At 38.4% G+C, this 25568-nt stretch overlaps 3 protein-coding genes across 6 annotated transcripts; 1 reads left to right on the top strand and 2 right to left on the bottom strand.

Moving 5' to 3' along the window:
- Positions 1-161: 161 nt before the first annotated feature.
- On the bottom strand, positions 162-12689 carry aco2 (aconitase 2, mitochondrial). Its single transcript, XM_053639620.1, has 17 exons — positions 12607-12689; positions 11640-11782; positions 11088-11346; positions 10732-10824; positions 10453-10611; positions 10193-10343; positions 10010-10114; positions 9833-9924; positions 6746-6851; positions 6477-6634; positions 4653-4726; positions 4436-4547; positions 4047-4325; positions 3776-3967; positions 3477-3609; positions 1351-1472; positions 162-1192 (listed from the first exon to the last, which is right to left on the bottom strand). The coding sequence occupies exons 1-17, from the start codon at positions 12640-12642 to the stop codon at positions 1061-1063; spliced, it is 2346 nt and encodes a 781-aa protein (XP_053495595.1). The 5' UTR covers positions 12643-12689; the 3' UTR covers positions 162-1060.
- A 2184-nt stretch (positions 12690-14873) lies between these two features.
- phf5a (PHD finger protein 5A) lies at positions 14874-17713 on the top strand. The gene is made up of 4 exons (XM_053639619.1): positions 14874-15013; positions 16751-16774; positions 17208-17374; positions 17517-17713. Exons 1-4 carry the CDS (start codon positions 14962-14964, stop codon positions 17604-17606), a joined length of 333 nt encoding a protein of 110 aa, XP_053495594.1. The 5' UTR covers positions 14874-14961; the 3' UTR covers positions 17607-17713.
- A 52-nt stretch (positions 17714-17765) lies between these two features.
- tefa (TEF transcription factor, PAR bZIP family member a) lies at positions 17766-25519 on the bottom strand. 4 transcript variants are annotated; one of them, XM_053639617.1, is made up of 4 exons: positions 25286-25519; positions 21944-22324; positions 21255-21475; positions 17766-20840 (listed from the first exon to the last, which is right to left on the bottom strand). In XM_053639617.1, the coding sequence occupies exons 1-4, from the start codon at positions 25374-25376 to the stop codon at positions 20625-20627; spliced, it is 909 nt and encodes a 302-aa protein (XP_053495592.1). In that variant the 5' UTR covers positions 25377-25519; the 3' UTR covers positions 17766-20624. The 4 variants fall into 4 exon arrangements, with proteins under 4 accessions (XP_053495592.1, XP_053495593.1, XP_053495590.1 ...); XM_053639618.1 differs by having other exon boundaries at positions 21944-22321; XM_053639615.1 differs by lacking the exon at positions 25286-25519 and adding an exon at positions 23198-24529.
- Positions 25520-25568: the final 49 nt, after the last annotated feature.

The raw sequence follows: 25568 nt of genomic DNA, 5'->3' as shown, positions 1-25568 counted from the left end.
GTATGCTATGGTAATACAGTCACACTACAAGCATTCAGCAGTTATTGCATTAGGAGTTAATTAATCACACATCAATTACACATAGGCATTAATGTTTTTACACATTTAAAGCTCTAGAGTGAAATAATCCCTATACAATACGAATTGAAAATGCTTTCAAATCAGGATGAATATATCCAAGATTTTAATTAGGTTTTGACAAAGAATTTGATGGATATTTGACTTTCTTTGACAATAGAAATAAATATGCATCTCATTTTCAAAGATTTGCAATGTGAATCACAATGTAATAACAGACTGTATATACAGTGGAGTTGGAGTTAGAAGAAGGTTTTGATGAACCTGTGAGGCAGCACAGCCAACCAAATCTTCATCTATTACTCAGAAATAGTTCTGAAAAGCATGAGCACATTTTTCTCTATGGCAACCTTACAACTCTGACCACACAATTATGAGAGAGTTACCACAGATAACGCAGATATCACAGAACACCACAGAATACGATTCACAAGCAGTTCTCATTAGTTATCTGCTTAACATGACTAGCAAAAGGGCAGAGTAACTATTGCTGAGCTGATGAGATATAACTGGTTTACATATTAGAGCAACTGTGAAATCTAAAGAAAACCGTACTGTTGCTGTTTGAGAAGTATACTGTAAAGTTCCACTTCCTAGTTTGATTCAAGATGAAACAAGAAAATAAAGTGAAAAAACAAGCTCCATGCACTTTTAAACAACCGAGTGACATACCGGACCTCTACTTAAATCACATGGCATTTATCAACACTGCTATGCTCCTCATATTTCCTTGTGCCTTGATTTATTGATCAAGGCATAATAAACTGTGCATTAATTTATTGTGTATGTATGCTTTATTTAGGCAATACCGTTTCTTGAGGCAGGAATTAAACATACCCTACTCATAGTTACAGCATCCTATCTGATTGACTTCTGTGTGTGTCCATTTAAACAAATTGCAAATACTTCTGTTGAATATTTGATGCCTCACAACTCTTCCATGTGTGTAGTTCTTTGCCCTTTCGTCAGGACCAGTCCTTTATTACTGCAGCTCCTTCATCCTGTTTAAGGCAGAGCCTGCCTGGAACCATTCGATCTGTGTCTCGTTGAAAGTGTGGTTTAGCTCAATAGTTTCCTTGCTGCCATCATTGTGCTTCAGTACAGCATGCAGAGGCTAAAGGGAAAAACACACAAAAATAAAGGGCAAGTGAGGAAGGCAATTTCTTTGACACTTTTTACATCTTCAACGGTGATGTCCACCATGGTGTAGATTAATAATGACAAAGTAAATATACGGGACTCTGACTTTTGATTAAAAGAAATGCTCCTCACCTTTCCTGGGGCAAAAGTCTGGAGGCCTACGATGGATATTTTATCATCTGGGCGGATTTTGTCATAATCAGCAGGGTCAGCAAAGGTAAGAGGAAGCAGGCCTTGTTTCTTTAAGTTTGTTTCTGTTCATATATTAAAAAATAAAAAATTAAAGTAAGTGGAGCATTAACCTGAAAAAAATTCAACATGTAATTAAGCTTCTATCAAGGATGGGTTGGATAAATATGTAATCTGGTATCTTGTTTAAGTATACTAAAATAGAAACAACAAGAGCAATAATGCATTTTATTAGCATCGATAATCTACAATTTCCCTCAGGATCAACAAAATGTCTCTCTATCCGTCCATACATTAATCTATCTATCTATCGAAGACACCTACAACAGTACACACGGTATGTATTAAAGCTGATGCGTGTACGATTTTGGAATTTCACCATTATCACAGCTGTGTGCACACATTCAGAATTACAATCCCGGACAGACTACGTCCACTATGTTGGCACTGTCATGTGACCTTCGACGTCATCATAAACACACAAAAATCTTAAAGGGGCCACCAGATTAAAGTAACCATACTAACAGCAAAACACATATCAGGACACATATAAGTTAAGTGAATTAGTAATTTAATGTGGGAGGTGTTAACATGTGGAGGTAAATTCGTTGCCGTTAGCTTGGCTGGCTAAGGCATGATGGAGATCATAAAAAAAGGTTTCAAACGCTGTGACAACGGTTTTCTTGTTTAAACCTTCAACAAGTTAACAATTTATTTGCGTATTGTTAAACAAGTTATGTTTAACCAAGGTTTAATACTTAAAAAGAGCCAACGCGCTGTCTTCTGCCATTTTTTTTCTGAGCTCGTCCACACAAGTCCCATTGCATTATGGGATTTTTGATTCACATATTCTCCATCGGCTGCATACTGCAAAACCTCACCGGAAGTAGTACGCCATCCGGGTATTTCTCACCTACTGAGAATTCAGACATACTACCCCTCTGCCGTATTGCTTTTCACCTACTGTGTAGTAGGGTAGTACACAATTTCGGACTCTGCCACTGTATGCAATTTGTTCTTATGTCCTGCTGTGACCCAGGAAGTGAATCAGTATCAAGTATTCTCCAACCTTATAAAAGCATTAGGCATTAGCCATATAACGTTAGCACAATAGCCAAAAAACAGAGCAATAAATACGTTATCCCAGAATCAGGGAGCCACTCTAGGGAAGGTGTAGTTACACCATTTATAAAGTTTTTTTTAAAGGATAGAGTGTAGAGATGTGCATGGGACTGTTTTGTTAATCCCATTCCCACCTGCTCCCAAAAGAATTGTAGCTAATCCAGCCTGTTCCCACAGACATTCGAGCTATCCTGCCAATCTGCTCCTGCAATTATTATTGTTTGCACCTGCTCGCCATATTTTTCCATATATAGTTGGTCTTATTTCTCAAAATATAAAACACATTAAAATCACAATGATACTTAACAGGATACTGATTACTGATGACGAACGAATGAAAGCAGTAAACGCTTCACGTAGCACTGTGTGAGCACCTACTGCTCATGTTAATGCGCTCATGTTAATGAACATGACCTTTCTTTGTCCCATGGGCTTCATATCTGACCACCCACTCACCCACAACAAAGGTAAAAATGCCCATTCCTGCAACTTTTTTGTTGGGTTCTGCAGGATCCTCTGATAGTGCTGATGTACACCTCTGTGTGAGTCGCATTGTGTACTCATGAGAATTAAAATTTTAGGAGCAAGAAGTGTGTCTTTCATAACTGTTACTGATGAATAAGCACACAGCAGATGGTTTGTCCTACTGTCCAGTTGTCTACTGTACCATTTTAATTTACAATTGTTTAATTACCGTTTTATATTTATGTGCCTTTTTTAAATTGTTGCTTTATGTTGCTGTCTGAAAAAAACTCCGGGAATATCATTATAATCTCGCTGTTTTGCACAGCAGTACAATGACAATAATGTCTTCTTATTGAAAGACACATAGGTTATGGAGTGGAAGATAAAAGAGAGCATCAACACCACATTAAATGGGGAAGGAACAAAAAAAGAGAAGAAGATAGAGGGGGGAAAAAAAGAGGAAAAAGAGGAATCACACGCACCATGTATTCTGGCAAAGCTCTTGACAATGATGGCCCTGCCTCCAAGATGTCTGGGCTCCAAAGCAGCATGTTCTCTGCTGGATCCCTCACCATAGTTCTCATCTCCCACCACAACCCATGAAACATCATTTTTCTACAAATAAGCCAATAATACATCATTTAACTTTATTTACTTCAGAAGTTTTAAAGACTCGAACTGCATCTGTGTTCTAACAGATCTAAACAGTATAAGTAATCCATTAACCTTCCAGTGAATTCAATAAAGAAATCCTGCGAGAATCAAGGCAATGACCTTTTACCTTGTAGTTGCGTGCAACATCAGGTACGGCACCAAATTCTCCAGTCAGCTGACTGCGGACCTTATTGACTGCATCATTTTCAATGTTCACAGCTCCAATGAGCAGATTGTTTGAGATGTTGTCCAAATGACCACGGAATTTCAGCCAGGGTCCAGCAGCACTGATGTGGTCAGTGGTGCATTTGCCTTTCACCTAGGAATAGCTCTGATTAAATTTAAAGATAAATGATAACCTAGGAGCCAAATCAGTAAGCACCCCTGTGTCAGATTACCTTTATGAGCACTTGCATGTCCTCCAGGTCTTTGCCGTGCCACTTATCAAAGGGCTCGAGCAGCTGCAGGCGGTTGCTCTGTGGGTTGACATCCACTCTGAGGCCAGTGCCATCAGCCGGGGGGTGCTGATATGTGTCCTGGCCTGGGTCAAAGTCACGTTCAGGTAACTCATCTCCTGTAGGGGGCTCCAGCTTAAACTTCTCTCCATTGGGAGCTGTGAGATAGTCAACCTCAGGGTTGAATTTCAGTGTACCCGCAATGGCAAGTGCAGTAACAATCTGATTGGCAGAAAATCAAACAAAAAAGTGCAAATTTAACAAGAAATTCAACTAGAAGAAAACAGACTCAAATGGTAGCACAGCCCTCAATAAGACCCTAATCCTAGTACCTCTGGAGATGTAACAAAGGCGTGGGTGGCAGGATTGGCATCATTTCGGGCTGTGAAGTTCCTGTTATAGGATGTGACTATGGTGTTTTTCTCTCCTTTCTTAACATCTCTCCTACACAAGAAAAAAATAGCTAAGTCACAAATAGAATTAATTCAAAAGAATGATTACTGGAGATTAAAAATGATTGTGCTTCATAAGCAAGGTTCTCCGTATTACCTGTCCCACTGTCCAATGCACGGTCCACAAGCATTGGCCAGGACAACTCCTCCAACATCAGTCAGTATCTTGGCCTGCAACCAGAGAAATAAATATTATACTACATGTATACAAAACATAACACAGTTATATGGTCCGTGTACTGTGTAATTTAACTAACTGAAAAACAAGCAGAATTCATCAGTGGTTTAGTCAAACATGTTAGCTTTGCTCCGAGAAGTTCATTATGTGCTTTTCAAAGGCAGCAAGAAGGTTACAGTAAGGGAGGATGATGGGTCCACTGGGAAAATTAGATGGGTTTTTCCACCGCAATAAAGTTAGTTTTAGGTTCGATATTCACTGGATATTCACTTTACCCTGCCCTTGTTCTATAAAGGCAACAGTCTTACACAGGTATCAATACCACCATTAGGGTAAATATATTCAATTATTATATACGGACATAAAACATTTACTCAAAAATGCCAACATGTATTAGAGCTACATATTTACACCTGAGAATGTTCTGACTGGCAATTCCACCCACTGAGTTAAAACATCAACGTTGTCCACACATTAATTAAAATGACCTAAGATTTAACATACAAAAGTAATTTTAAAACACATTTTTACATTCTAAAGACTGTAGCAGGATCACAATGACATGCACCTCACCTACGTGTTTTTTTTCCACAATCCAAAAGTTCCAGTAGGTTCCTAGTGGTCAGAGAGATGTACTACAGGTGAGATTTTGCCAATATCTCCCTTTATACAAATACAGAACTCAATTATTTTAATAGGTCAGGCATCTCATTGTGAGCCTGCTACAGCCTTCAGTATTTAAAATGTTTGTTTTTAAATGACTTCTGTATGTTAATAATTATAAGTAATTTTAATTAATGTGCAGACAACATTGACATTCCGGGCCAGATCTAGGCATGGGCAGGGGTGGTCTGAGCCCACCCAAACATCGGTCTTGCCCACTCAGTCAGAACTTAAGCAAAGACAACATTAATCTTTTTTTTTTTTTTTTTTTTTTTTTACAATATGTGTATTGGTTAAAAGCAATCTGAGGCAGTCTGTGTGTTGAGAAGTTTGAGGAAGGGCTGTAGATTGCCACAACCAATCACAAAATAACGGCAGAAACATAGAACATATTTTTAAGTTCTACACTCACAAGGCGGCTTCAGTCTGTCCACCTTTTTAAGCTGTCAAAAACTGGGCTTTTCGACGTTTTAACTCAGTGGGTGGAATTGCCAGACAATCCCTTAGGCAACTTGCGCTGTGATACAGTGTCAGAACATTTTCAGGTGTAAATATGTAGCTCTAACACACATTGGCATTTTTGAGTAGATGTTTTATGTCCGTATATATTAATTGAATATTATTAAACTAATGGTGGTATTGATATCCCTGTAAGACTGTCGCTTCTATAGAACAAGGGCAGGGGAAAGTGAATATCCAACGAATAATCGAACCTAAAACGAAATAACTCAAACACAAAAAATACGATGGGAAGAAAGCATAAATATATTTTAAATATTTTGCATTTTTGAGCAAAAATGGATACTAAACACAGTTTATTAGTCATTTAATTATGAATATTAAAACAAACCAAAAAAGATTTAACGCATTGTCATTCGTTTTTTAATTTTCAAACCAAAAACAAATGAACGCAACATACAGAGACCTTATAGAAACACAAATTCCTTAACTCCCTAAAAATCACAAACAGGTGCTGAGTGTCGATCATGAGCAAGTGATACTGAGTTTAACGCTACATTACAAAGGCCATGTCTGGTCTATACTTTTAAACTAGCTCCGAAATTAAGTACAGAGACTCACATAACCGTCTCTCTCAATGGTAGCACGGATCTGCTCAGAGCCAGGGGTGACCGTGAACTTGGCCTTGCACTTGAGCCCCTTGTCTAGAGCCTGCTTGGCCAGAGAGGCAGCTCTACCCATATCTTCATAACTCGAGTTGGTGCAGCTTCCAATCAGACCTGAAAGTCAGTGAATGAACGACATACAAATGGTTTTCTCTGAAAAATTGACAGCACAATACAATTTCAAGGTGTGTGCATACAAGGTGCTGCAGCTGTGGTGGTACATACCAACTTTAACCTCTAAAGGCCAGCCATTCTTCTCTGCCACAGAGCCAATGTCAGACACTCGGTGAGCTAAGTCAGGGGTGAAGGGACCATTGATGTGTGGCTTCAGCTGCAAGATGGTAAACAGGAAATAAGCAAAAGGCCCACAAGCACAGGAAGATTAGTGACTTTACTCAAGCAAAACCCTTATGTGGACTCTGTAGTAGTAGTAATAATAATAATAATAATAATAATAATGATTATTATTATTATTATTAATATTAATTATTATTATTATTATTATTATTATTATTATTATTATTATTATTAATAATAGTCCTATTCTTAAACCAAATGTTTTAAAGAGAAGATTCATATAGAAAAAATACACTTCTATACACATGAAGGAAAAAAACAAAAGAAAATACAGGAAAAGAGGACAAAACTGTTTTGAGAGTTAGGCGAGACACACAGGCAACGAATTAGAATAACTTGACCATCTTGGCTGGTTAAACTTCAGGATGACTAGGAACCAGTGCCAGAAGAGCCAAGTGTATATACTGTACAGTAGTGGTCCTCAATCTTATCCACAAGCTTTCATTTCAGCCAAACAGGAGCACAATTGATTAGAGACCAAGATGAGTTGATCAAAACAAGTGGAATCAGGCCCGACTCTTGCGTGGTTGGAAAGAAAGCCTCAAGCCACACTGACTTTTTGCGGATAAGACCGAAGACCTCTACTCTACAAGGTTACAAGGGAGAGCACAAGTACATGTAAATCATAACCTGAGGGGCTCAAGAGTGGCACAACAGAAAAGCTTTTGTCATATCAGGAGGCTCAATCCCGACAATGCCAGAGCCATCCATGGTCTATAAGAGTAAAACTGGCCGTGCTCTTTAGGTGGGATGGCATTTCCTCACTCCCATGTCAATTACAGTGATATTAGCTAATAGTGAGCATCTATGAGCTTGCGTATGTGGAAGAGAGCTGACAGCACGGTCCTCAGAGCTGTATTACGCTGCCCTGCAACGCTGCATGAGCAGCAGTTTGCAAATATGTGGTAGGCTGGCTTCATGTGTTTGAGAGAAAACACGTTAACCTTTACACTCCCAAGTTCATAACTGTCTTATGATAGGGGAAAGCTGGCTGGTGGGTGGGAAATAGTAGGTGACCAAATGGAAAAGGCATAAGCTGAAGCTGGCACTGAATACAGATTTTTCTACAATTAGCCTGTCATCATCATGTGATTTGATAGTCTGGCCAAAGCTTAATGAGAACACTTGTGGCTTCTTACTAATTAAGCCCTAGTCTCAGTGTTTGGATGCAAGAAGCCACCTCTCCTTGATTCAGATATGGCCTGTGTGGAGTTGTTGAGTAGTTGACAATCAGTACGTTTACATGGATAACAATAATCAGATATTAACTCGATTAAGACGATACCCTGATTAAGAAACTATCATGTAAACAGCGATTATTGATTACCTTAATCCGACTAAAGTCATACCCGAAGTAAACACAAATCGAATTAAGATGTGTGGAGTATTCCTGTTTTAGTCGCATTATCAATGTGCATTACAGACATGTACACACCCTAATCACACTATTAACGTCGGGTGGGAGTTTTCACCGCATTTAGGGACAGAACACGTACACACACAGCAGTGCTCAACCGTTTGACGGCAAACAAGAGAGCACGACTGCGTCCGAAACCATGTACTTACCTACAATATATAGTAGGAGATATACATGTATTTCTGCTACTATATAATAGGTATGTATTTGGTTTCGGACACAGCCCACGGCTTCAAGCAGTCGTCTATTTGCATGTATAGCATGACAAATAATTAACTGCACTTGAGGCTTTCATAAAATTAAAAATGAAACACCCAAAACTGTATACGGTACCATAACGAAGACGAACTATATGTTGAAAAGTGAAATTCTGGAGGGAACGTCGGACGGCGTGGCGACGTAATGACGTGTTCCGTTAATCAATCTATGTTCTATATCATGTAAAACAGGAATATGAAAGGAATATTCTAAAAGCAACACATGTAAACACCTTAATCACAATATTGTCTTATTCAGAATAAGGTCAATAATTACATTACTGCTGTTCATGTAAGTTTCTTTTGCTTGTTTGTTTGATTGCAAGTATGTTGTGTTTGATATTTTGCATGCTTTGAATTCTAGTTATGTTTAGTTTTCTTTGATCCTACATATTTATTGGATTTGTTAAAACTGATTTCAGATGCGTGATATAAGACATGTTAAAGCGTTTGTATTACAGTAATTGTTTCTATTTGTTTATGGTTTTATTAGAAACCAACAATTTCCAGCACTTGTCATCAATGGGATATGTCTACTCCTACATGTTGAAATAAACTCAGAAAAAGAGACAAATGACTGAATAAGTTAATGGACCCACCACTCTGGTAGCAAATCAGCCTAAAATTCCTTTTGATTTTTTACACTAATAACCATAGCCAGAAAAGCAAGGTTGTAATAAAGTTTTAGGTGGAAATTCATCAATAAAGAAATTACAGTAATCAAAACAAACAGTGCCCTTACTCCACTTTTTTGCATGTAAAATATATTTGCTAATATGTTTTAGAATCCCATTCAAACTGGAGTGCGTCTGGTTCAAGCACTGCATGGAGCAATGTTTCAGCAAAAGGGGAAGAGCAATATTAGAGAAATGCAGCACAGCAAGGTGAGCGCTGTAATATGCCAAGTCAGTGAAAGAGACAACATCTCTTGTGATGGAATCACAGAGAGGTCTCGCTGCCAGGGGCAAAAATTATCAGAACAACCTTGAGTTTGAGTAATGGTTATTTTGGCTTGGAGAGAAAAACCAGACACTGTTGCTCCGGATAGAGGGGAAAAAATAAAATAAAATCACAAGGAAGCATGTGTAAAAGACCCAGCTTCCTTTGTAGAACAAATTCTAATGAAACTGGACTCGGGAATGTCGATCATCACATATAGATGACATATTAGAATTACATTAACATACAGTGAACAGATCACCATATTCCATCAAATGCAAAAGATGAATTTCACAGGTTTCTAGTATTCTAGTTACAGACTAAATCAGGATGGGTGCTCACCTCACTCAGGTTGAGCTCAATCAGCTGGTCGTATTCACAGCCAGCATCAGGGACCAGTAGATCTTTGTACTCATCAGCCAGACCAGCAATTTCTATACAAAACAAGAAAATAATTATAACAGAGGAAAAGAATGAATGAATGAATACACATGTGCCAGATATACTACTACCGCCAACCTCCACGGCCTGTCTTCTCCAGGTACGTCCTCATACGGTGATTGTACGGGAAGACTGACGTAGTGGCACCGATTTCAGCACCCATATTACAGATAGTAGCCATTCCTAAAACGTAAAAAAAAATGTAAGCACATGTAAAACATACACTGAACTGTTATCTCTATCAGTGATGCTAAGTCTTACCTGTACAAGAGATGGAATCCACCCCAGGACCATGATACTCCACAATAGCACCAGTGCCACCTTTTACAGTAAGGATGCCAGCCACTTTCAGGATAACATCCTTTGGTGAGGTCCAACCTGACAGACTGCCCGTCAATCTCACACCAATGACCTGCACAGGAATTTACATATTTTTGCAAAGTGATAAGCTTGTCAAAATGCAAGCACTTAGAGCCACAGAGGTGACCAGTGGCTGATTGTGTGTGTATATGTAAACTCACTTTGGGACACTTAAGCTCCCAGGGAATTCCTGCCATGACATCAACAGCATCAGCTCCACCCACTCCAATACAGATGCTGCCCAATCCACCGCCATTGGGTGTGTGGGAATCAGTACCAATCAACATTACTCCAGGGTAGGCATAATTTTCCAAAATAATCTGCAAGAAATGTTATAGAATACAGACTCGCTAATGTTAAAGTACTGGAAAATATCTTCAAAAAGCTTCCAGTATTCAGGGGTGCAGCGCAAAAAAAAAAAGTGCACATTTACACAGTACCTGATGGATGATTCCTGAGCCAGGTTTCCAGAAACCGACACCGTATTTAGCCCCTGCACTGGCAAGGAAGTTGTAAACTTCCTGATTCACTTCCTGGGTCACAGCAGGATAAAAATAAACTGCAGTTTAGTCAGTCACTCATCCATTCATATTGCGCAAAAACTAATTACAGCCCCAATAAATCTCCAAACTATAGAGAGAGAAAAACAAAAAAGTCAATTTGTCCTTACAGTCAAGGACAAATTGCCACGTCAGGTTTTAACATTACGTTTAGTGCGTTTCCCTTGACTTCAACTTAACACTCTTGTACAATGTGAACGGCAAACATGAAGCCAAGCGCATCTTATTAGACTTACCTTTGCTCGTTGCAAGTCCTGGACTCCTCCTATCTGAGCTTCAATTAGGTGATCACAGTGGATGGTAGATGGTACGGCCACTCTGGGGAGCCCACTGCTGATAAACTGCAGCATGGCCATCTGTGCTGTTGCGTCTTGCATTGCCACTCTGTCTGGGCGGAGGCGCAAGTATGTGCGTCCTCGAACAATCTCCTGACCTGCGGGGTCATCCAGATGGCCATAGACAATCTTCTCTGAAAGCGTAAGTGGCCTGTCCAGCCTATTTATTAAAAAGAAATAAATATCCCACTGTTATATATATATATATATATATATATATATATATATATATATATATATATATATAAAAATATGGCTTTTCCCCCCATTATCAGATTATCAATATTAATACCAGAGATCATAATCAGTATCAGATAACGTGGACAAATAGGAAACCAGTGTGCTGGAAAGAAATCAACAGAAAGAGCTATACTAAAACAGACCGGTGTAGATAAGAGAGGAAAAACAAACAAACATGAGCGTGAAGAGCAAGCATGAGTGGAGCAGGCTGACCTTTTGCGTACAATATTGACATTGGATTGGAGTTTCTCATAGTTGATGTAGGAGTTGGGCTCAAAACGGCTCATAGACACCTTGGCTTTAGCGCTGAGGGCGGCAGACACATGAAGACGTCGAACCCCATGGCCCAGGATTAGCTGAGGGGAAAATCTGCACTTCAAATTCAAGCTTGACAACATGCTACTAGCAAAACATTAACCAGTTACGAAGGAGTGAGTAGAGAAATTAAAACTATTAAAGTTCAAGTAAAAACTAAGCTGAAACTAATTGCGGCTATGGAATATTTCTCACAACTGACAAAGCTTTTTACTGTCTAAAAAACAAAAATATGTAAAAGAAGGAAATTGCTCATGTGGTAGTCCTTTACTATTTAAAGTGTCATTAAGAAAAATCCACTAGAAATGCAATTAAATGCGCGGTGGCTAACTGAAGAATCAAGAACCCTACATTTTAGACATAAATAGAGACATGACTTCAGCAAGCTCGTCATTACTCGGAGGAAAAGTTATAATTTTCTTCTACAAGAGCAGTCCTCGTTCACTTGTTCAGAGTTGTTTTGCTGGAGAAATGGCGCTGTGGTTTCCCCGCTTCATAGCGCACACACTATTTTAACCTTGCGTTAACCTTGCAACTAAAACACCGAGCTTTCCTCTTCACACACGCAAAATACGAAACCGTCAAAACAGTCACTAAGTATTATAAAAGGGTGCTTTCCTCATAATTGATCGAAAAACACCCATGAATGGTGACTCTTTAGGTAAGAAGAGCTCATAGCCCTCTGTTAACATCCTTGGAGTCGATGACCTGAGCAGCGTTAGCCGGCTGTCTGCGCTCTTCTCCCTCACAAAAACCTTCTTCAACATTAAATACACACACTTCAATGCAATTAATTATATACTACGAATTATATACACACGAAACACATAGAATGAGGTAAATCAATAGACTTTTTTCCGTTTACCTGCAGCCGGGAGACGGTCAAACAGTAGGATGCCATTTTGTGCACTGACAAAGATGTGACGCTTGAAAATGACGTCAGCAGTTTTAAGTCCCGTGAGCGTCCTTTTCCGCCCACACTACTGCTTCTTAGCACTGTTTAGTACACTAGTATGGGTAGTGTGGGATTTAAGGACGCAACCCTTCTCAACGTCTCGGAAGAATATAACAAATATAGTGCTCAAATGCTATTCTGTTTCAGCCCTATCATTATAACTTGTGAATTTATGTGTGAATTTGCCCATGTAGTGTGCATGAAGTGTACATGAAGTGTTCATATGTCCACTCAATGAACACTTAATTGGGAACACTATACTAATACTGGGTAGGGTCTCCCTCTCAAAACAGCCTCAATTCTTCGTGGCATGGATTCCATGCACTTTCATGCTGCGACTCTCGTACCACATCCCAAAGGTGTTCTACTGGTTAAGGCCCTTAACCCTCTCTGCTCCAGGGGCGCTGTATCATGGCTGACCCTGCGCTCTGACTTCCTAACATGCTGGGGTAAGCAAAGAAAAGAATTTCACTGTGCTTTAATGTATATGTGACCAATAAAGACTCATTATCATTATTATCATTAATTCATAGCTCTGAATGTCTACTCTTGGTTTGAGCCCCGGGTTTCACCTGTTAAGATTGCATTTGTTGTTTTTAAAAAGAATAAACCAACATGAAGACCAGAGAGCTATCTCTGGGAGAAAAGCAAGCCACTTTGAAGCTGAAAAAATAAGGAAATAGCCAGTGAAACTATTTGGAATTCCCTGAAAAAGAAAAGAAAAAACCACTGGTGTACTAACAACCAGACATGGAACAGGTTAGCCTAGGAAACCAACAGCAGCTGATGTCAGAGACATTGTCAGAGCTGTGAAGAAAAATGCAAAAACTACATACAGTGACATCAACAACCTCCACAGGGCAGGGTGAACGGTATCATAATCCACCATTCGAAGACTTCGAGAGCAGAAATATGGATGCCATAGCACAAGATTCAATCCAATCTAATTGGGAGGAACTTCATCATGCAGCTAGACAATGGCCCAAAACACACTGCCATCACAAAAGACTTCATAATGAGAAAAAGTGGAAGGTTTCAGGCTGGCCAAGTCAATCACCAGATCTTAACCCAGTTGAGAATGCAACTCACCTCTTGAAGAGGAGACTGAAGGACTGACCGATGACCACCCTTTTTAGTCCCAACTAAGTCAGTAGAAAAATGTTTAACGGGGGATTTATTTTAAGGCATCCCCTCTTAAAGTTGTCTTGATTGTTGGTACATCAGTGAAACTCACACATATGACTTATTTTAGTCCCAAATGTAAGCATGCAACTCACCTCTTGAAGAGGAGACTGAAGGACTGACCGACGACCACCCTTTTTAGTCCCAACTAAGTCAGTAGAAAAATATTTAACGGGGGATTTATTTTAAGGCATCCCCTCTTAATGTTGTCTTGATTGTTGGTACATCAGTGAAACTCACACATATGACTTATTTTAGTCCCAAATGTAAGCTATAAAAAGCAGTGGTTGCTTGACGGTTAAGGCTCTGGGTTACTGATTGGAAGGTCAGGGGTCAAGCCCCAGCACTGCCAGGCTCTGGGTTATTAATTGGAAGGTCGAGGGTTCAAACCCTGGTGCAGCCAAGCTGCCACTGTTGGGCCCTTGAGCAAGGCCCTTAACCCCTCTGCTCCAGGGGTGCTGTATCATGGCTGACCCTATGCTCTGACCCCAACCTCCTGGTATGCTGTGGTATGCGAAGAAAAGAATTTCACTGTGCTGAAATGTATATGTGACTAATAAAGGCTCATTACTCATTATTATTATTATTTCATGTTTGGGTGATTAAACAAATAGTTAACTTAATAGTTAACTAACAAATAGTTAATTATGTCATGTCACTTTTACTCAACCATTGTAATCATTTAATAGCACGTCACTTTACTCTGTTGTTGTACATCACTGTCTCATTTACCATCACAGTTTCATCTCTGCCTTAGTGTCCAAATATGTTTCTGCTCATGTCAAATGCCATAAATGTAAATAACTGTTTGTACTGTCAATGTTTAAATCCGAGCCTCGTCACAAGCATTTCAATGCCCAATGTACCCAGTGCAACTGTGCCAATGACTAATAATCGACTCATGACTTGTCGAAGTAATGTGTTTGAGGACAGCCTGCTGACAGTCGACCTGTGTCTGACGGACCAGAAGGCGGCAGTGTGCGCGCGCGCCGCTTTGTGGAGAAGAAGAGTGGGGTGAAAGGTCAACAGTGACGTTACTACGACAAAGTGTCGTGGAGCCGACTCTATCTCGGCTAGTACAAAATGGCTAAACATCATCCGGATTTGATTTTCTGCAGAAAGCAAGCGGGTGTCGGTAAGAACTACTGTTGAGGTGCATTACAGATATCAGAGAGCAGACACACAGATGCGATTTACAATCGATCTTTATGATCTCAGGGTTATCAGGATGTAACTAATTAGCCACGTTGTTAGCTAAGTTAGCAAGTTTAGCAAAGCTCGTTGTTGTGGTTTAGCATTTCTGCTAAATTCTGCTTAACTGAATTTACACAAATGAACCCGTTCAAAAGTTTACATACCCTTGATTCTTAACACTGTGTGTCGTTACCTGGATGATCCAGGATTTTTTTTATGTTTTGTGATGAGTTTTAAGTACACGAGTCCCTTATTTGTCCTGAGCAGTTAAACTGCCCACTGTTCTTCAGAAAAATCCTCCAGGTCCTGCACATTCTCTGCTTTTCCAACATCATCTTTTCCAACAGCGGCTATATGAAGTTGAGATCCATCTTTTCACACTTAGGACAACTGAGGGACTCGTACACAACTCTTACAGGAGGTGTAAACATTCACTGATGTTCCAGAAGGCATCACGATACATTAAGAGCCAGGGGGGTGTAAACTTTTGAACAGGCTGCTCGGTGTGAATTGTTATTTTGTTTAAAGTTCTTATTTTCACATAAGATGTTTAGACCCTCTGGCTCTTAATGTATTGTGTTGCCTTCTTGAACATCAGTGAATGTTTACACCTCCTGTAAGAGTTGTGTATTACAGGATTACTGTATTACTGAGTCCCTGGAGTGGAGTTTTGGACTGCAGAATTACACATTTGTGTCTTGTATCGCTATTAAACTTTTAATGCATAGCGTCCATGCTTAAAGAGAGCCAGTTTAAGGCTCTTTTTCATGTTTTAGAAAAATGTAAGCTGTAAATCACTTGAGCATTACTATAAATTAACATAAACCTCTATAGCTCTGTAGACTACCTGTCTTTCTCAGTCTTTAATAACTTTTACATAAAACAAATAATTAACAAAAAATTAAGTAAAACATGCTTTTGTGGCAGACTCCATGGATCAGCTTAGGTTTTTTACCCCCCCCCCCCTTTTTTTTAAACCTCCTTGCAGCATGCAACAGTCTTAAACTGTTATTTATTTTTATTATTTCAGACATACTGTTTACTATTTAATGTAAGTAATATTTAGACAGTCATAATTTATACAGTTGAGGTCTATATAACTTTACATCATGGTTACAGAAATACTATATTAAGGGGCACCAGCAGAAATTTTGGCCCCTGACAGGATCTTTCACCTTAAAGATTTTTTTTGGTCTCCTTGTCGGACCTTTGATTTATCCCCACTGAACACTCAACTAAATATAAAGCAGTCATATAAAGATATTTTTAATATGAAAATATCAACATAGCCATAGTAACACCCTCACATGTATTAAAGCAGAGCTTTTAAATGTGATATTCTCTCACTAAGACAGAAAACAGCAGCAATTGGGGTGAAGTACTTCCATAAACAATGTCTTTATTTGGGCCAAGTTAGTAAATTCCACATTTGAGAGCCCCAGACTGAGGTTTCTGAACATTGATACTAAAGTGCTGCTCCTGAAAGTTTCCTATTTAGTTCACAAATGCACTGGTAAAGACCACATCCTTGTAATTTCTCACAAAATAAATAAAATAGGTGTTAAAAAGCATTTGAAGAATAAGCAGAATAACTAATAAGGAGGCTTTAGACAGAACTTACTAATGAAAAGACATTGTGGACTTGTTGATTTACTTTCTTTCTCTTTTTCCTTTGCAGCCATTGGGAGACTTTGTGAAAAATGTAAGTTTTAAAAGAAAACACAGTAGAGCTCAGTCTATACTTTGTATTTGACAGTTATAGGCAGTGGTGAAAATACATAGATTTAATTAAATATTTTCAGCAGCATTAATTAATCTGTTGTACTAACATGTTCTCTGCGAATCATCAGCTTTAACTTTTTCAGACTCAGATCTGTTTCATGTCATTTGAAAAATAGATTACATCATTGTTGTATTATCTGGAAGTATATTTCTGCCACCAATGTGGAGTCGTCAGTAAGCATTAGACTTTTCAGTATAGTACAATAATATTGTGCCTTCCTGTCTTCATGGTAGTTCTGTTAAATGTTTTAATTTCTGTTGCATGTGAAAACATTTAACACTGATTATCTTTTAAGCCTTTCATATTCTGTAAGCTTCATATGTTTTATTTAATGTGTCAAACTTGTCTTCAGGTGATGGGAAGTGTGTTATCTGCGACTCTTACGTCAGGCCTTGCACACTTGTACGCATATGTGACGAATGTAACTACGGCTCGTATCAAGGACGCTGTGTGATATGTGGAGGTCCAGGGGTATCAGATGCTTACTACTGCAAGGAATGTACCATTCAGGAAAAAGATGTAAGTAAACTTCTATTTAATTTTTTCTGTCCTTGTCACTAGGAGATCGGTTTTATCTGTGGGTAAGAAAAACTTAATGCAATGATGCAAACTACGACCTAGCTTTGCTTACTAATGTGTTTTTCTTCTCTCTGCTGTACAGCGAGACGGTTGTCCCAAGATCGTGAACCTCGGCAGCTCGAAGACTGACCTCTTTTATGAGAGAAAAAAATATGGCTTCAAGAAGAGGTGAAGCTGTGGGAATTTGGAAGATGACCTTTTACATGTTTTCAGCAGCTATCTTTTGTACAAGTATCCCCCCCCCCAAAAAAATGTAATAAATAAAACTGTTATACAGTATGCTGTTGCAGTTTGTCACTCTACTAGCTGTGAAGTAAAACAGTACAAAGAATCATATTGAGAAGACACTCTTTAATAACGTGGAACAAGCATGGAACATTCAGCACAGGAAGTTTTAATAAAAAAAAAAGCAATATTCTATAAACCAGAGGTCATAACAGTACAGTTTAATGCTTTCCCTGTTCACAAACGCATGATTCCACTCATCAGTTATTCACCAGCCCTGGTAGTCCAGAGAACTGGACTCCATCTCTACAGATCAGGAGTTGGAATGATGTTTGCTCAATAACATGCATGAACTAGAGTGACAGTGACTCCAGATCAGGGAAGATTTAAATATAGAAACAAAGTATCCTTTCAACATGAAAAAGCTTTGATTAGACATGAAATACAAATAATTATACATATCTTCTATTTCTAGTTAGAACCTGGAAATCCAATTATTTGCATTTTGAACCTTGAAGCTGGTCAGTAAACCACCCCTTTCGGGTGACCAATCAGAATTTCAGTTTAAAGTCACACTTAAACAGCTAAATAGATTTTTTTGCTTAAAAAGCATTTACTCTGTGCCTGGTAGACAGTTTCATCCTGGAAGAAAGAGAGACATGTTATTCCTTTTAGGAAGCACTAATATCAGCTGAACTTCTAATAGGTTGTCAAAATGGTACTGAGACACAATGCCATAAACTGTATTTTATCTATAATATTTACAGATAATTCAAAAGCAGCTCAAGTAAATGCACAGATAAGGAGATGCAAAAGTTGTCCCTGATGAACTCTAATCTTAAGCACTTTTCAGACGGGAATAGTTTTCTAAACGTAGTTCGAGTTACAATTCTCAATCACCTGACGTCTGTGATTCCATGTACTGATTCGGACGGTACTAACGTCTGTGTTTATTACAGAGGTGGGAGTGTTTTGTACATCTGGGTGTTGTAGAAGTTCATGTGCTCTGGATGCATGCTTAAGTACTTTTAAATTTAAAAAATACATTTTCTTAATTTATTGACAATTTTAATTAAGTAAAATTACTTATTTAAAAAACAAAAACATGATTTTATAGAACTGGCTGCTTATAATAAACCCACTAAAATAAAGACGTGATTACTTATATAAGTAAAACATTATATAATTTAGTGAAGAAATGAAGGTGAGTAATCTTAGCAATTTGTGATTTGGCTCTTCTTGTTGATGAAATTTTTTTAAATTTCTTCACCGGGTAGCAAAAACATCTACATCCAGACTGAATTGCACGCAGCAAGCAGAAAACATGCACGTAAGCGCTTCTACTGTAGTTCACGTTGGCCAAAACACACAAGGAAAAGCACTGTGAAAAGATATTATCCGCAGTCACAGACATTCGCATTCAGGTGGGAGGATCACAGAGTTAACTGAAGACCAGTGGGTAATTTACTCTGGAATTTGTTTTATTTATTATTATTATTTTTAAATAATAGTTTTTTTAAATAGGTTGTGTAAGAAAAAAACAGACTTGGCAGATTTAGACGGGATTAAAATCACGAAGTACGTCTGTGAAACACTAACTTCTCCGACATCCCCTGGAAAACTAGCCCTGTCCGAATAGTGCTTAAGACAGTATGGTCATTTTACTACCCTGAAAAAGAAGCCCTGCCATCAAACACGAGTAGTGGTTATGCTTTTGAACAGAAAGCGCTAAACAGCCCCTTTAACTTTCACCACAGCTGAAACAATGTACAAAATTAAAAACAAACAAACCAATAAATAGAATTAATTATTTATCTTTATTAAATTGTAACAATAAAATTGCTCAATTAAATACACATCATCCAATTTGTTATTTTCAATGTAGTTTAGTGGTCACATGGCTAACTTTCTCTCTGTTTCCCCCCCCCCATATCACCCTATCCCAACTCACCAAGTCACATGACCAATTCAATCTGAATTTCAACCATAATTCTCTTCCTCATGCTTCCAGGAAGAAGGTCGAAGGGGATTTAAAGCATAATAAAGTAACCAAACTTTTTTTTGGAAAAAAAAAAAACCCTCTTTAACACTAAGTGTACTGGCACAGGGCCATTATAAAATTCATAACAAGCATGCTGGAGTATTTATGAAAGGCTTGTGTCAAAAGTGAGGTTTTATGGGACTGTCTTAATATCAAAGGGAGAAGAATGAACCCTTAATTATGATTAAGGGCTGACTGAGATCATTGTTTTTTATTTCAAATGTATCAATTTGAGAACATACAGTGTTTCGAACTTATAAATACAAATTTGATTACCATTTTATTTTGAGGGTATTAAAATTATTCATATGGCTGGCATATTGGCTTCAAAAAGAAGAAATTGTTTTGACTTCATTGTAGCGTTGAATGCAAATATATATTAATACTTCAGCTGAAAAGTATTCAATACACTAAATACATTTCTTCAAGGGCAAGATGACAACGGGGTACTTTATGAAACCTTTTTAAAATGTTTGAAAAATACAGATATAACAATATGTACACCATATTAATATTCTTGGCCTCTTCTCGGTTTCATGTAAAGACGAACCAATACACTTCCTAAAATCTTTGTCGTCATCTCACAGACTTTGACATAAGCCTTAAATACATACTCCGGTATTGCTTTATAAAATATTTAAGCAATGTTTATGAACACCCATTGTAGGGACGATTTATATAAACTGTTAATAAAAGTTACAATATAATTTTAAAAATAAATTTTAATTATAAACAATGACAACTGGATTGGATTGATATAACTTACAGTTAGGCAGATAAGTTTGCTTTCATTGAACATAGCATCATAAAAAGGCAAAAATGTGACCGTAGTAAACGTTTCAGTTTAGTCATGAGATAGAGTGGATTTACTGACTTCTTTTGAAAACGCAAATCGTCCAGCTGTTGTTTGCTGGGATCAGTCTCTTACAGTGATCCGTATTTCGCTTCATAGCAAGCCACGATTTTCTTGCAGCGTCCCAAGTCCTTGCGCAGCTCAGCTACCTCCTGCCTCAGGGCCACGTTCTCATGCTCCAAGAAGGCTGCCCGGACTGTGATCTGATTCTCCTTCAGCCGCCTAGCTTCCCGGGAACGTTTTGCTGCAATGTTATTCTTCTTCCTCCTTTGCCAATATTTTTCATCCTGGAACAGTTTGCAAAAAAGTGTTGAATACAATGCAAGGACAATGTGAACTCTGCATTAAAGCATCGCTTGCTTTAGAAACGTTTTTGCATAATTGGTATTACTGTTTTAAAATAATGAAAAATACTTTCCTAAAAAACAGTGTCTGAAAGTAAAGGTGTGCACTGGGGGACACACAAAAAAAGTCAGGGTCACTGTGGTTTAAATGACTAATTTGTTTATATTCTGAGAAATAGAACCGACTGATTTTTTTTTAGGAAATATCATGGGCAAGGACAAACAAAAACAATAACTGTGGGAGTAAGGGGACACTGGTCAAACGTTACACAGGAGTCAGCAGAATTGGTCAAGAGTGGTGTAAAATAGACAAACAAAAAGTCCTGCACACACTTCTAGCGGAAATTAAAGACCTACCTTATGTTCTTCAGGCACAAATATTTTCTTGGCTTTCTTGATCATTGGTTGTGGTTTGAGATCCTCTTCATTGAAGCGATGCTTGCGAGGGTCGAAGAGTTCTCCTCCGGGTAGACTTGAAAGCACAAGGTCTGCAGGATCAGGCTCAAAATCCACTGCTATCTCAATGTCCTCTGGGTCAATGGGGTCTGGCGTCAGACATTCCTCTGTTCTGGTTAGGCCTGAAATGTGTGGTCAGAGTATGCACTGAGCTGGAGCACTTACAACACACAGGAAAATCACTGATATTTGTGATTTCTTAAAGAACATCATTGATATTCTGTAGATTATGTTTGTTCTTTTACTATTCAGTGAACCCAAATAAACCTCTGGGGTCTGTTAGGTTCTTGAGAGTGAAGTTGATTTTACTGAATTTCTATGTGCAATAGAATTTGAAAATAAACTGTGTTATTTTATTACTCATTTTTTCCACAGGTTTTCTGAATCTTTTTTAAACAAAGCATCACTAAACTCGTATCAGGGTGTACACAACACTGCACAGTTTTTATCTACTTCATTTTATACACCAGATTCAGCCAACGAGCTAATTACCAAATCTTTCAAGAGATACATTTGGTGAATTTGGAAGACACAAATTTCTATTGGTCCGTGGCCATGACCTGCATTTAACATTCCCCCGCTATGCTGACCTGTTTTGGTCTGTGCTGAGTCAGAGGTTGATATAACAGTTGTTACTACTTCTTCTTCACACTGTTCCAGCTCCATGGTTGGTAGAAGAGAGATGGGATCTGCTGAGCTAGGTTCTGTCTTTGGGATGATAGTGAGAGTTTTCTCTAGAAGATGCTTGGAACTCTCTTTTGCAAGGTTCTTCTGCTGGACTTGTTCAGAAGCAGGGATACCATTCTCCATGAGAAATTCCTCCAGATCCATGTACTCAAGATGAAAGGTTTTGCCATCATATGGAATTGTCTTGTCCCAGATAGCAGGGGTCAAGGCAGCTGATGGCCCCAATCCACTGACTCCCCCTACAGAGTCCGCTTCATCTCCAGAAAGCTTCTCTTTCTCATCTTCTGGGAAAAAAACAAAAACACTTAAGAAAAAACACTTTTATTAGCGTAAAATTCTCCTTATATTTTCTGGCTTCAGTTTTTTTGGGTTTTTTTTTTTTTTTTACAATAAACATTGAGACCTGAACATGTGCTTGAAAATTGGATAGCTTATATGAAACAAGCATGATTACTAAATCACCCTATGTTACTGAGTGTGGCGATACAGGAAATGCTGCATTAATTCTAGAAACACACAGAAGACATACACAGGTCCAGCTGGCACAGATACAGCATGGAAACCACGGTCATGAGATGAAAAGCTGGAGCTGAATTCATTTAAACTATTAAATGACTATTTAAACGTTCACCGTACATAAACCACAACTTATTGAAAAGCCTACACTATTTTTCTCTCACTTGTTTAATTGTGACCACTAACTATGACTAAGGTTGAGCAAAATGACAAATAAGACAATATTATTCTCTGGGAGTGTATGGGTATTGTTAGTTCACTTATTACATTGCCTGACTTTTCCTTTTTTATTTTATGTTTTAAACAATTTATTTTTGTAAACATTAATATCATTAAACAGGTTTTCGAGTATTGCTTTGCTGGCGTCTAAACCAAAACATGTATATTATACCACTACAATACAAGGCATGCATCAAGTATTGCTTTTATTAATATGCACTACATACTTGACATGTACAATGTGTGTTATATCTTGAAGACTATAGCTATAGGCTACATATTGATGCCTGTAGGACTACTTGCCCTTTTACTTGCTTTATTTGTCTTCACACTTTCAACGAGTTGGTTTTTTTTCCCTACATGGCCTCCATAACACCGTACACCGTGTACACAACTCGGTAAGAAATCCGTGACCTACGTACCATCTGCACAGTCCAACAAATTCGGCGGAGGAATTTCCAGCACTTTCTTTAACGCCACTGGAAACCCAGCCGGAGGACTGTTCCCTTCGTCCAAACATACCGATACCGAGGACATTTTGTACGTCCGTCTTCCTTGTTTTGAGACTAATTTCTGCGAAAACACTAACAGACACTACCGCACCCTGTAAACAAGGCCGTTGCCTTTCACCACATTGTCCATGTTGCACGCAAACAGCTTATTTCATATTCACATTAAATCCCGTCCACTTTGGACGGACTGACCAATCACACTTCTCCAACATGAATAATATATCGAGATTAGACCTGCGTGGGCGGCCATACTGAAGTGAACGCGGACGCTGCATGTGTTACCACCCCCCGCGCAAACCACACCCACCCACACACGTTAATCTATAGTGTCGACGTCAGAATTCAATGAAATCTGTTCCAAATAATCCAATCTAACTTATCAAAACTCATACACACGACGAGGGATGCAGGTTAACTACAGTGTACTTCAGTAATAAATCTTAAATGGGTAAAATATCACAGTGTAGAACACAACGCATTGTAGAATACTTTTGTATGAATCGTGTTTTATTGGTAAGCTCACTGCAAATTTATATCACATTTCTATAATGTTTATACACCAAAAAATGACAGTAGAAGGCTTAGTAAATGAAGAATTAATCCACTTCTTAGGAACACATTACATGAACGAGCGCGCGCACACACGATCACATGGCCCTGCACGTGCCGTTATCAGAAAGGAAACACGCAGACGGACCAATGAGACAGCTGGTAGCTACAAGGCGGTGCCGCGTTTATGTACAAACTCTCGCGAGATTTATAGACGTTGCCAGGAATTCCTGTTACCAAAGAAGCCAAACTGCGTCACTCAGACTTTGTCGAATAATAGCAAAACACGCTTACATGGGCACGTGGTCCCTGCATACTACTGTAGTAACTTTATTTACACGATACCCAAATCTAACCAAGAGTGATGTTTCTTAGTTACAAAATGCTCCCTCAAGATGAGCATATAAAAGATTAACATTACCCCTTTTGCTGTCAAACTAGGTTACCTAGGCAAGTTCAGGCAAGTGTCAGGTGTTAATAACTAAATATCTGATATTGAATAAGCATTCGTTATTATATTGTACTCCCCTATAAATTACAAGGTCCCTATATAGACCATGTATTTATTATATACCAAAGGGAATCGTGCTAAAAATGTATGCATTCCTTCCAGGCTAAATGGCAAGGACAAGTCGATAGGATATTGCACTTTACACAGCAAAGTTAGTGTGGCAGTGTGCACCAACTTGGGATACCAAATCAGATAAACACTTAATTGCGGTTAATTTGGCATCTCGGTTCAGTTCATCTCGACATTGATTTATATCTTCTGTTTTGATTTCGTGATGTAAGGATATATTTGTATGCAAAAAAGGTTATTATATTATATTTTGAGTGTAAACATATTAAGCATCTCCTAGTGTGTTCTGAGAACTATATTGTGACAGAAGATGTGTGGCTAAATGAAAAACCCTAATCTAATCTAATCTAAACAAAACATTGCCTTGTCTTCTGGGTCAGTGGTGCACAACTTCAGGCGAGAAACCCAGTACCTGCGCTATTAAATCTGCTCATTAATTCATGAGTTTATGAGAATTTAACAGGTTGTCATAGCATTGGACTGGTGATATTCACGGTAAGGGTTTGAGCTGAATTTAACATTTCGTCATATGCACGTTACAGTGTATTACTATGATCCAAACTCAGCAATTTATTGTACAATAATAAGTTCTAGTAGCCATTTCAACAATGCATACAATTTTTTTTTTTTTTTTTTTTTTTTTACATTTGTTTTGTAAGATTCTGTTGGGTTTTAAAAAAAAAAGTCACCAAACTGACAAATCTTAATAACAAATAGCATACCGTTTAAATTGACTGTGCAAACGATCAATATAATAAGTCACACTGAAGATCAGTAACGTGCTTGAATTACAGAATAATCTTGCTGTTAAAACAGTCAGCAAAAATATTACCACAACCCAGTTGCAGAACTGAGTTTTATACACTTACCGTCGTCATTAATAGGGGAGAAGGAGAAAGGGTGCTCGAGCAGGGCTTTGAATAGTTCCGGAATATCTGAAGACATTTCAGTACAACTCATGTTTTAACTAACAAATCAAATTATGAATGAAGACAAGCCTGAAGGTTCTTCACAGTCTTCAGAGAACGAAACCTTCCGATATCCACAAGCTGTGCGAAGTTACCTAACTTCTGCACACAGATCATAAACACCAGCTCCGTCTCTCTGAGGATAATTACTTACTGAGCTTTGATGTGTGTGATTGGCTGTCGG

This window comes from Ictalurus furcatus, chromosome 13, assembly GCF_023375685.1.
Source record: "Ictalurus furcatus strain D&B chromosome 13, Billie_1.0, whole genome shotgun sequence".
NCBI classification, from domain to species: Eukaryota; Metazoa; Chordata; class Actinopteri; order Siluriformes; family Ictaluridae; genus Ictalurus; species Ictalurus furcatus.
This window is presented reverse-complemented; position numbering and strand designations above follow the sequence as displayed.